We start from the raw sequence: 13276 nt of genomic DNA, 5'->3' as shown, positions 1-13276 counted from the left end.
TTTACTCATCTGGAATGAAGCTCTAAAGTATATTAACCCTCCCCAGTGTTTTAGTTATTTACTGAATAAAATAATTTCACAGATGATTCGGACAACCTAGACACCGTGACAGTAAGTTACCGGTATTACAAAGATGGTAGATGACAAAGGGAAAGATAGATACTGAAGCCAACAGGTTCTCTAGAAAGTTAAATCTTGAAAATATCACAGATGCCAGTTTGCTTTCGAGTCCTTTGCTATTTTCTCAGGAAGCTAGAATAGAGGATCCATAATAACATGGCTTTACATACATATAACATGACTACCTCCAAGTATAATGAATTACGAAGTCAAACTCTGAAGGAGACTCCCCACAAAAGATTTTTCTCTCTACCCAAGAGCTTATCACCTTTGTTATGTTAAACATACCATGCCTTATAAGTTGCCTTCAAAATATTATCTACCATGACTGTACCATAAATACATCATAGCATGCCAGCTTCAAGCCATTCTTCAATTTCCAACACGTTCATTGCTATGGCAAGAATTATGAGTAATCATTACCATTTTAAGAATCTGTGCTAGAGAACTTTGGGGAGGTTTATTCCAGAATCAACAAATTTTTAAGCCAAAATAAAATAATAGAGTAAAAAATCAAAATTTTCTCTGCGTATAATGAAATGTCAAATAGTAAGATTTTTAAAATTAAATTAGAAGAATAAACAATGAGTGTTTACCTTAGTTTCTACTTAGGCATAACACTTTCTCACAGAATCTCTCATTTACAACATAATGTCCTCAAAATCACCCTGACCAGAGGTGATGGAGATATTCAGGTACAAACACGGGGCGTGAAGAGAACATAATGGATTCCAACTTCTGTTCTGGCTAAATGAGAATATTCACAACATCCCAGACATAGGATTAATAAATATTCTGCTTGAAATTCCACAGTGTAAGAAAAGAAAAAGTATAAATATGGAATTCAAAAATGAACCTGTCTAAGGTTTGCATTCAAATGGTACTGAAAATCCAAAAATGAGCTGGCTGGCCTATAAGCCCATGATCCTGAGGGGAAAAGGATTTGAGAATTGAGAACATACACATTATCTGCTGATGATACAGTAACTGTCTACATTCAGGCAGCCTGAGTATTTGGGCAGTCTGGCCATTTAATAAGCGTCTTCAATTGCCAAGTATGGAGTTTTTCAAGATAAAGAAGGTAACAGATGCTTTACATTAACCCATAAGCCCCACTTCTGGGAATTTATTCAAAGGATATACCTGCTCACATACGAAATAAAAACTGCTGACCGCCGCACTGTTCATAAAACCAAAAGAACGGAAACAAACAGGCATCCATCAGTTGGGGGCCAGTTAAATGATAAAAATTCATGGAATGCTCTGCTACTATAAAAATGTACAAAAAGTATGTACGAATATGGAAAGCATTTGCTTATATTTGTGTAAAAAAGTTCACAGAAGATACACAAGAAAGAAAGGGTTTGACAGCAAGAGCTGGGAACAGAAATGGGAGTGAGGCTTTCTTTCCATTACAAATATTTTTATTCTTATTTTAGAAGTGTGAAGTTATTATTCACATTTTGAAATTAGACTTTAAATAGGGAGTATACTCCACATAACCACAAAGTCTAATTGAGGAGTCATATAATAAACAGAAAGTTAAAGGAATATGAATGCAAACAAAACAATGTTACCGTAGAGAAGAAACTAACTGGGAATTCTGAAAAAGACTTACTAAGAAGGTAGGATGTAAGCTAGATTTTGAGGTTAGATACAAAGGACCACAAGGGAAAAGGGAAAGAGGCAGAGGAAAGGATATAAGAGAAAGAAAAAGGAACATGTGCAAAGCACCAGCAGCATTAATGAATGCGCCTGAATAACTCGTAAGTTCAAAGTTCAGTGTGTCAGGAGAGTAGGAATCAGACCACAGCTGAATGGAAAAAAATCGCTCATTGACTCAACAAACAGAGCAATCTACTAAGCACCAGACAGTGTTCTAGACACTGAAGACAGAACAGTGAACAAACAGCTCTTGCTCTCATTCTAAAGAGTGAGACAAGAAACAAAGAGATCTGTAATAATGTCAAGAAATAGTAAGAGGAGGAAAACAAAACAAGCTAAGCTTTTGGCAGAAACTACTACTGTATGTGAGTTAAGAAAAGTCTCTCTGAGGAGGCGGCATCTGAGCAGAGGCCTGAAGAAGGCTGGATCAGGTAGGGCCACACAGGCCATGAGGAGGACTGTGGATTTTATTTTAAGCAGGCCAGGAAGTTATTGGTAGGGCAGCACAGAAAAGACAAGTTCCGACTCTGGTCAGCTGACTTTGGCTGTTCTGTAGAGAACTGAGTGGAGGACATATAAAGGGAAAACAGAACAAGAAATTCAGCGGTGTGAGTGAAGAATAATGACCCCACACCTCTACCACCAGTGTCCGCGTCCTAACCCCCTGAACCTGTGAATGTCACCTTACACAACAGAAGGGACTCTGCAATGACTCTTGAGGTGGGGGGATTATTCTGCACTGTCCAGGTGGCTCCCATCTAATCGTGTGAGTCCTTAAGAGCAGTGAACTTCTCCTGGAGAGGATGAGGACTCCACCCGCTGTTAGCTTTGAAAACAGAAGGAGAGGGCCACGCACCCACGAATGTGGCAGTCTCTAAACCCTGAGAACAGCCCTCAGCAATAAGCCAGCAAGAAAACAGGATCTCAGTCCTACAACCACAAGAAGTATGTAGTTCCTGCCAACAACCCCAAAAACCAAGGAAACAGGTTCTCTCCCACAGCCTACAAACTGATTTTAGTCTGGAGAGAACCACATCAGATTTCTGAACTACAAAACTATAAGAAAATAAATCTGCCTTGTTTGAACTCACTAAATTTACCTATCCTTGGCCTAGGCTGTGGACAAAAGCCCAGTGGACTCTGAAGACAGAGAATGCACAAATAGCCTCCACTAGGGTGATAGCTATGAAAGGTCACAGCCAAGACAAAGATGTCCGGAAGTCGATTAGAGGAGAGAGATTAAACAGTTTTATTAATGATGTGACCAAGTTCAAAGATCATTGTGCAAAGCCATTGCTGCAGCAAGGGAGGCTAACCAGCCCGACAGAGAAGTAATACCACTGTGGGGTTCTCTGCCCTCAGTGCATCCACCAAGGACACACAGTGCAACCGTGCACACTTAGGATCCAAGGGAAACGAGGGAAATGTGGAAACCGCAAGTCTACAGGGTACTTCAGGGAAAAACAACAACCACAACAACAAACTCTGTCTTTGACAGCAAAAAACTTCATTTGCTCTGGCTACCTGCCGTCATCAGATCTGTCGTCTTTATTCAGCTGCAGTAACTCCTTTTCCCTGCTCCTTGTTCCACGTTATAGTACAGCTGACCCTTGAACAACATGGATTTGAACCACACAAGTCCACTTATACACAATTGTTTTTAATAAGAATATTGGAAAATTTTTACAAGATGAGCAACAATTAAAAAAAAAACTTGCCAACAAACCAGGTAGGAAAGAACTAGTGAAAAAAATTAAGAAGTTAGGTATGTCATGAATGCATAAAATATATGTAGATAATAGTTTATCCTTACATAGATATGAGGTGAGTGATGTTTAATATTAAATTAATAATGTTACTCTTCTGTTTTAGAACTCTGCTCTCAAAGAATTACATTACTGTACAGTATGCCTCTCTCTTGAAATTGGAGAAACTACACATTAGCCTATCACCACAGGTAAATGGTTTTTAAAAAAACATTAACGATGCTTCCAACACTGTATGAGGAATATGACTGTAACACTGTACACCACAAAAATTTGATAATGATTCAAGTATATAGGCTAGGTTGCCCTGAAGCGACTGCATCCATGGCACTAGTCCACCACACAGTAATCACACTGCTGCTGCGTCATTATCACTGCATGAATCATTATACCTGTAAATTAATGTAAATTTTTTTCACATTATCTTTTCATTTTTGACATCTACTGTTAGCAATACGTATACAAACCACAGTGTTTTGTATCATGTAAGACAATACACTGGTAGGTACTGACAGACAAGTCATCTTATAAACAGATGATGTAAACACACAGTATCTATAAATACAGTACAGGACTATACCTTTTTTTGCAGGGGGTGGGGGTGGATTAGATTGATTTATTTATTTTTTGAGGAGGTTCTGGGGATTGAACCCAGGACCTCGGGCATGCTAAGCTTGTGCTCTAGCGCTTGACTTATATCCTTCCCGCAGTATAGTACTATAAATGCATTTTCTCTTCTTTATAATTTTCTGAACACTTTGTCTCTAGCTTACTTTATTGTAAGAATACAGTGTACAATACATATAACATATGAAATATGTCTTAATCGGCTGTTTATATTACTAGTTAAGGTTTCCAGTCAATAGTAGGCTATTAGTAGCTAACTTTTTAAAGAGTCAAGTTATACGCAGATTTCAACTGTGGGGAGGTCAGCACCCTTAAACCCCGCCTTGTTCAAGGGTCAACTGTAGTTTTAACTTTAGAGCCACCTCAAATCCTTTTCTGAAGTAGGTGGGTACAAAACATAAATAAGACGGTAGGATCGCAACATTTGGTTTCCAAGTATACAGATTATTCATTCTCAGCTGCAAGTGAAAAAAATCAAGATAGAAAATAAAATGAATACCATTTATAAAAAGATAAATATACTGATAAATCCTTTGGTTTTGCTTCAAGTATTTGTTTTGACTATTAAAATCAAGCTGAGATGGGAGCATGCATTCAACTTACAATAAATTTTTAAAAGAGAACACTATTGTTAAATAGGCATTTAAAAAACAATAGAAATCAATTAACTTTCCTTAAATGTACTATATCAGAATCTGCCAACTAATGACAATATAGTATTTTATAAGTTCAAGAGAATCAAATGAGTAATTCTAATTCTGGCAAGACACTTTCTAAGTAAAATGACAACCTGACAAAACTTGTATTGACGCCATCTTGAACACATCAATAGAGAAAATTCACCAAGATGGCATTATGCCACCATTTTTTCCTGTCTTCAGAGTCCACTGGGCTTTTGTCCACAGCCTAGGCCAAGGATAAGTAAACTGTGGCCTGTAGGCCCCACACGTGATTTTGTGTGTAAGGTTTTTTTGGTTTACACATTGTCTACGGTTACTTTTGCACGAAGAAAACAGAGTTGAATAGTTAAGACTATATGTCCTATAAAGCTGAAAGTATTTACTCTCATTGCCTCTTTAAGAAAGAGTTTGCCAAACCATGGCCTAGACTCTAGGTCCTAGGGATCCTCACTAATAAAGATAAATTATTCTAATGATTGAAGAAAAATTCTCACCAATATAACTGGTTACCTCGTGATCTAAAAATAATTCCCGAAAGCAAAATGTAGAAACTAAAGCAGTCTACATTCATGTATTGGTCAGAAAAATGAACAAAAATATTTACTATTATGCTAGCTACTTATGTCTATGAAGCATTAGTAACATTATAATGTTAAGGTTATTATACTTTACATATTATATACATAATACACACGTGTATATATATAAAAATAAAACAAAGAGGACAAAAAATATACTCTGATATTTAAACTCATGCTTTGCAAATATCAGACTAAAACATAACAAGAGCCAATTCCAAAAATTCAAGTTGTTCAAAGGCTACTGAATGCTGAGAAAGTAGTCATGTTGCTGGTCACCCCCTCGCTAGCATCAGATGTATTCTACATTCATCATTTATTGGAAGATAAAGAAGAAGAAAAAAAAAAAGAGTTGGAAGAAACTCACTTTTGTGCCTTTCCCTCTCTCCACAGTAAAACGCAGGAACCCCTGGACTCCCTGCCTACCCCACGTTCTTCCCAGTTTTATGTTGCTCGCCAGTTCTATGTTCAAGGGCCTCCAAGAGGTCTTTTCTGGATCTCCCAAAGTTCTCTATCCATGCAAAAGACCCACAGACTTCCCAGAAAGACCCTAAAAGCTGTCCTAATTTAGTACTCAGCTCTCCCACGTGATATTTTCACAACACTTGCATGAATTCACAGACCAAAGGCTATAAAGCTACAGTGCTAGCTGCTCCCCACTATGTGCAGCACGTGTGTCAGTTTAACCACTGCAAGTACATCTCACACTCAGCAAGTGAGCCAGGTTCTAAAAAACAAACACTGCCACATCGCAAGTATAGAGTCAAAAAATAAGGAGCGTTAACTCAATGGACAGGCTAGTAAAAGGAATGGCTGGCGGAGGGGCCCAGAGAAGCCCCTTTGTGGTGAACCATAGGAGCCATTTCTGACAGTCAAATTTCCAGGTTATTGGAGAAATGTACAGACCACATCTTTTAACCTTCTAGAGTCTGGCGGTGCCCACGAGCAGTGTCAACCATACAGACACTTGTCACCTCTCACGTCACCCCCTAGCTCTTAAGCGAGGTAAAGACTTGTTGCCAGCAGCACTTGGCAACTGTCCATCTACATTCATAAAGCATGAGAAGAATGGGTACACAAAATGGTGAAAACTGAGCAAAAACCATTATGGAATAGACAAAAGTGAAAGCACTAGGCAAAGCTGAAGCTGAAATCCTGATATATGGGTTTTCTTCTGCAAGATCGTGCTCCTCAGGCCCAGGGGCCACTGCTCTAACCGAGGTAGGGATACAGTCCCTATGAATTTTTGCTTCTCTGGTTCAAAGGAAGTATCACATCTGGTTAGGTCAATCATCCTAGTAATCTTACGTCATTTTTCACAAACTCCACAGAAATCATTCTGTACTGGGTCTCATTCTAAAGCTGTATTTCAGAGTAAGCATCCTACCTTAATGGAAGCAACATGGAGCAAAGTCTCTCCTCTGTGATTTCTTTTCCCAGCTGTACGGCTACTGTGCGACAGCTTCGTTGCTGAGGGGCTACACATCATTCGTCTGTAACTTGGACTATTCAGCGTAGAAGGGGGCGTACCTGGTGAAAGGCTAAAGGATTCATCTAATATATTACTGCTCTTCCTCTTTAACGTGTCACCAACTTTAAGTTTGTTTGAAGGTGGTGAAGAACATCCGGGTAATGGCATGTTTTCTGACTGCGCCGTTTCCTTAACAGAATTTCCACTGGTGCTCACAACGCTGCTCCTACATTTCTTAGAAACAGGACTGAAAAGTCTGTTGTGACGCCCACGTTTCCTGCTGTGACCTGATGGCAAGGACTTCTCAGCTGTAAGATGATTTTCACAGAGAGTCTTCTCAGGAGTCACTACTTCATTCCTGCTCTCAGTTTCTGGAGACTCAATGTGCTCAGCCAATGGTAAAAAGACTTCAGTTAAACTTCCAAAACACTCAGATTCTGTTGGGGAGCCACTCGCTAGTAAGTCTATTTCACCGTTTGTCTGAGGACTAGCAATGACAGACGGCTGGCTACAGAAGGATACCAGCTTTTCCTTAAATTCCTCTTTGGAGGTAAGTTCACCATCTTCCTTTCCTGTCTCTAAATTCCACTTCTGGTTGATTTCAGCTAAAGTTTTCTTTTTCTGCTTTTTTCCAGATCTTCTGGAAGGCTTTTTAGCCCTCTCAGAAACATCCACCGGAGGGCTTGGAGAGACAAACTCATACATGGAGGCCTGCTGAGCAGTTTGACTGTTTATCACAGGAGGACGGGTTTGCACTGAAACTTTACTCACAACATACCTGACCTTCTTACTTCGAGGACTAAACCACATTTTTATTGAATTCTTCTTATATTCTGCATCACTAAATAAATTCTTCCTAGATGTTTCTTCTTTCAAATCTGATAGGAAAAAGGAAAAGAAATCTGTTACATGAACTTAAGATCTCTCCCATCATGAGCTTTCAAAGGCTTCTGTTGATAGTTCTCCTAAGATGTATCACCTTTTATTCATGTACCTCTTCCTCCCCTCCTAGATTATGAACTCCTTGGACAGCAGATATCCTCATTCAACACATATTTACAGAATCCTACTTTGTTACAATATTCTCAGGGCTGGAGATACAGCAGAGAACAAAACATGGAACAAAATACTCCACTGGAAACACAAAACATACAAATAAATAAGTAGAACATACAGTCTCCTGTATGGTAGTGATTAAGAGTCATGGAGAAAAGCTATACTAAATAAAAAAAGAGACAGATAGATGTGCGATTTAATAAGCAATAGTCAAAAAAATTAAGACTTGTTAATTGATGCTTAATTTTTTTAAAAAAAGACTTGAAAAATCAATCAATATAATTCACTAAATCAACAAACTAAAAGAAAACCATGGAATTTTTCTCAACAGATAGAGAAAAAAAAAACTTGACAAAATCTAATATCCATTCATTATTTTAAAAATGACTCAGCATTAGGGATAGAAGGAAAATTCTTCAACCCAATGAAGGGCATTTGCAAAAATACACACAGCTAGCAGAACGCGTAATGAGGAAACACTGAACTGCTGTTTTGTTCCTAATGTCCTGCTCTTATCATCAAGAGCAAGGCGAAGAATGTCTGCTCTCATCATTCTTATTCGACATCATACTGAAAGTCCTAGACAGAACACTAAGTAAGAAAAAGATATAAAAGGCACGCAAATTGTGAAGGAAGAAATAAAACTGTATCTATTCACAGCTGACTTGATTGACTATATAGAACATCCTAAAAAATCTTTTTTAAAAAATTAATAAAGCAAATGACTTTAACAAAATCATAGAACACAAGGCCACTATAGGAAGTTTAACTGCAACTGTATTTCTGTATACTAACAACGAACAAACGTAAACCATATTTTTTTTAATTTGGTAGTTTATAATAGTGCCAAATACATAAAATACTTGTGTAAGTCTCACAAAATATGTACAAATTTTGTTTGCTAAAGATTACAAAATATTTATGAAAGAAGTCCTATACAAATGGAAAGACATACCATGTTCATGAATTGGAAGACTCATTATTGTTATGATGTTAATTCTCCCAAACAGATTTACAGACTATAACATACTCCCAATGAAAATTCTAGTATGCTTTTTTTTCTTTAAATAATAGATAAGCTATTTCTAAAATTTTCTAAAATTTACATGGAATAGCAAAGGAACTATAATGTGAAAAGGCAAAAGACCTGGCTGGAACAGCCAACATAATACTGAAGAAGAACAAAGTTGAAGGACTCACACTACTGACTTCAACTTACTTCCAAAAAAACAAATCTAGGGATTTAAAGATAATATTGACAATTCTATAGGTACCATCTAATATAAACTCAAGCTATATAAACCAAAAACTAATGAGAATGAGTGAACCAGAGCTACATACTCAAGTCCACTCTTGAGCAAAAGAAGCCAGATACAAAAGAGTACACAGCAACAGCTGGAACTAACCTAATGTGTTAAATCAGGACAGTGATCATCCCTGTGGGGAAAGGAGGCAGTGACTGAAAACAGGCAACAAGAGGGGCTTCCAGCCTACAGTTCATTCTTCTGGGTGACTTTAGTTTGTGAAAATTCATCAAGCTATACACTTTTGATGAGTATATTATATACTTTAAAGTTTTTAAAATATGTATATATATTTATAATCAGGAATTTTAAAAACACAAAGATTCAGCAGAGTTTAAAAAAAGAAAGGAATCATTTTCCCTAAGTAAACAAAGTGTAACATTTTGTGAGCGAAGGTCATCAAGGAAGGCCTCTGAGGAGCTCACTTTTGAGCTGAGACCTAAAAGACAAGAGGAAAGCAGACACGAAAGGATTTAGGAAAGTGTTTCCCAAGTAGGAGGAGGAGCAAGTGCCAAGGTCCTAAGATGGCAACAAGTTTAGCAAATTCAATAGACAGGACACCAGTGTGGCTGGAGTCTGGAGAAAGAGCAGAAAATGGAAGGAAATGAAGTCAGACAGGTACGCAGCAGCATTCCACAAAAACCTCAGTCTCAGGGGTTTTTCTGCTGGTACTCCTCATTCCACCACCTCTGAAGTGGGAGGGATCGGGGCTTTACCTGCAGTCACTCCCTCAGTAATCACATATATACACATATGTACATATACGATATATGTAATAATGCGTTATATATAACACACACAGTTATTTATATATACACTGACAACTCCAAATGTCTATGTGCAGCCCAGACCCCTCCCCTGAACTCCAGGTTCCAGTATTCAACTGTTCACTTAACAAGTGTACCTGCATGTTTACTCCTAGTAAGTACTACACACTGAACAGCACATCCTCCTAAACCCGCTCCTCTATAGCTTTTGTCATTTGAGTAAATGGCACATCCATCAGTCCAGTTGCCTCAGGACAAAAACCTTAACTGTCTCTGCTATCTCCCTCATATCCTGTAAGCAAAATGCAAGTGCCATCAGTTCTACCTGGAAAATACATCCAAAACCTGACCACTTTTTAAACCTCCGTTCCTGCCACTATGGTATCATCATTTATCACTACATTATTACCTTACCCTCCTATGGCCTCTCCCTAAATATGTCTGCATCCTCCCCTCTAAGTCAATGCTCAACACAGCAGCCAGTGGTCCTTTTATAATTGTTTAGATCCTATCACTAAAATCCTCCAGAGACTTTCAATCTGACTCTGAATAAAAGTCAAAATTTTAGTCTGCAAGACCAGAAACAACCTGACCTTCCATTTCCTTCCTGATCTCATCTCCTGTTCTCTCCCTTCTCACCGTTCCAGCCACTGGGCCTCCCGGTTGTTCCTCAAATACACAAGGCATCCTCTGACCCCAAAGCCTTCACATTTGTTGCCCCTTTGCCTGGAGACCTCTTCCCCCAAATATGTGCACGGCTCACTCTCTCACCAATTACAGGTCATGGCTCCAAATGTCACTTTTTTTTGTGAGATCATCCCTGACATTCTATTTAAACTTACAAACCCCCACCTCCTACTTATTTTACTTCTGTTTGTGTGTCTCGTCTGTCTCTTCCCATCAGAATATAAGCTCTAGGAAGGCAGTAGCTTGTGTCTCCACCCTACCATATTCCCCATACCTATGCAGTGTGTAACACACAGCAGATGTTCAATTAATATTGGCTGAATGAATAAAATGAATGGGGTTATATAATCCAGGTAAAGCTAGCTGGATCTCATTCAGACTCAACTCAGGAAACATGATGTTTTATGCTTTAGAATGACCACTCTGGCTGCTATGTGAAGGAGGAACTTTAGAAGAATGGACACAGTGACCAATTATGTAGCTATCATCCATGAGGAAGATCATAGTGGCTTTGACAAGCACTGTAGCAATAGAAACGGTAAAAAGTATCAGATATAAAATCTAAAAGACTGCTAATTAACTAAACAAATAGGCAGGGGAGATGACAATATGCTTAAAGGCCCAGTAAGAGGTGGGCATATATTTAAGGAACTAAAAGACAGCCAGTATACTTGCCTTGCAGAGAGACCAAGGAAGAAAGTGGTGCAAAGACGTGACTATAAAGCAATAATCGGACCATGAAAATTTCTTGCTCGCAGTGTTAAACACTTTGATACCTATGCTAAGAGCAACAGAAAATCAATAAAATGCTTTATATGAACCAGGTAGCATCTGTGACTACATCTGTATTTTTAAAAGATCTCTCCTGGCTGGAGGGTGGAAGAACAGACTGGAAGAACACATGAGTGGATGCAAGAATAACCTTACCAAAATTAAGAGTGTTAGTAGAAGATAACAGACTGGGGAGGTGACAGTAGGAAAAGAAAGTAGTAGAATTACTTGAAAAATATTTAGGAGATAAAATTTACAGGACTTGGTGATGAAATGAATAAAGGAGAAAGTGACAAAAATAGTCCACATGTTTCCGGCTCACACCACTGACTGCATCTAGAGAAGAAACACTGACGTTGGGAGAGACAATCTGCCGGGGTCCTGAGCACCCCTGCACGCCCTTGCAGGGTGTACCAACAAGGCAAGGCCCTGGCTGCTTTTTACCCAGGCCATTTCTCAGGGCTGTGTTTGCAGCAAGCAACCCTGAGGGATGTAGTGTCTCCCCATGGAAAGTAAGCAGGCTTATTTCAAATTACGATAAAAATGATCAACTCCCCAAGCTCGGTGTTCCTTTCCTGTTTCGCAACCCCCTGTATGTGCAGGAGTCCACGTGGGCCCTGTGCCAATCATCATCAAAGGTGTAAAGCTGCACTGAGCAATTTCAAAGGCAAGGTGATAAATTATTTGCAATTTTACATGCACACACTCTTTCACAGAGCAATTTCACCTTCTCTCGCAATCTATCTTGCAAAATACACAAAATATTCATGCATGTACCTGCAAACACAGATGTGTAAGTGTTAATCTCAGCAATATTTGTAACAGCATAATTTAGGAAAAAAAGTCAATGTTTATCAATCAGAAATCAGTTAACTATGGAGCATTTATACTACAAAATCTTACGTAGCCATTAAATATACCAACTAGCACGCAAAGTTGTTCGAGACACTTGTAAGTGTAACATAATCCCATCTACGTTTTAAAAATTCTATTGTGTTTATGTCCAAATATTTTCATAAATTCATAAAAGACTAGGGAGGTTAAACAATAAAACAGTACCTCTGAAAAAGATTTTGTGCTTTTTGGTTGAGGATAAAGGGTAGGGGGGACACATTTTACTCTGCACACTTTTACACTGCTTAATCAATTGCTAAGAGAATGTTCTCTTATATTTCTTTACTAAATCAAACAAGTAGAAAATAAAACTTGTATAAGGTTATATACTTAGTTGGTGATGGGGCTTGCATTTGAATTCGTATTTGTTTTCACTAAGTAAGCATTAAAATTTTCACTAAGTACACACTATATGTGGCATTGTGATTACAAGAAATGTGTATTTGGTCTTTGTCCACTGTTTCTGGCACATAGCTCCTAGAATCCTTGTCATTTCCCATATGAACCGTAGGGGCATATTTTGTTTTATTTAGTTGTGTTTCTAGTTTCTGAAATAGTTTCAATGAAAAGGTGAACCAGGTGTCTTACTATTCATAACAAGCCCCTTTCAACCACACTTGAGTTTACGTTAATACAGTGACTTCTGAAAAGCCCCTAATGGTGAAGGTGAAGGTTGTTTGCCAAATGAACCAACCTGGATTAAAGGGTTAGAACTTTCAGTTCCACTCCAACCTCCAGGAAAACAGGACAGAGGTTGAGCCAATCACCAATGGCCAATGATTTAATCAATTGCACCTACGTGATGAAGCCTCCGTAAAAACCCAGAGAAACCAGGGCTGGAGAGCTTGCCAGGGTGGTGAACCTGTGAGGGTGCTGGGAGAGCAGCACAC

At 38.5% G+C, this 13276-nt stretch overlaps 1 protein-coding gene across 3 annotated transcripts in view; it reads right to left on the bottom strand.

The window, feature by feature from the left end:
- BARD1 (BRCA1 associated RING domain 1) overlaps nucleotides 1-13276 on the bottom strand; it is a 76132-nt gene that overhangs the window by 41729 nt on the left and 21127 nt on the right. For all 3 annotated transcript variants that reach the window (XM_045520454.2, XM_074364050.1, XM_074364049.1), the window contains one exon: nucleotides 6824-7785. In XM_045520454.2, coding sequence (XP_045376410.2) covers nucleotides 6824-7785 — 962 coding nt within the window. The remainder of the gene's footprint in view (nucleotides 1-6823; nucleotides 7786-13276) is intronic.

Source organism: Camelus bactrianus, chromosome 5 (assembly GCF_048773025.1).
Source record: "Camelus bactrianus isolate YW-2024 breed Bactrian camel chromosome 5, ASM4877302v1, whole genome shotgun sequence".
Taxonomy (NCBI): domain Eukaryota; kingdom Metazoa; phylum Chordata; class Mammalia; order Artiodactyla; family Camelidae; genus Camelus; species Camelus bactrianus.
Note: the sequence above shows the minus strand (reverse complement) of the source record. Positions and strands in the feature narration are given on the sequence as shown.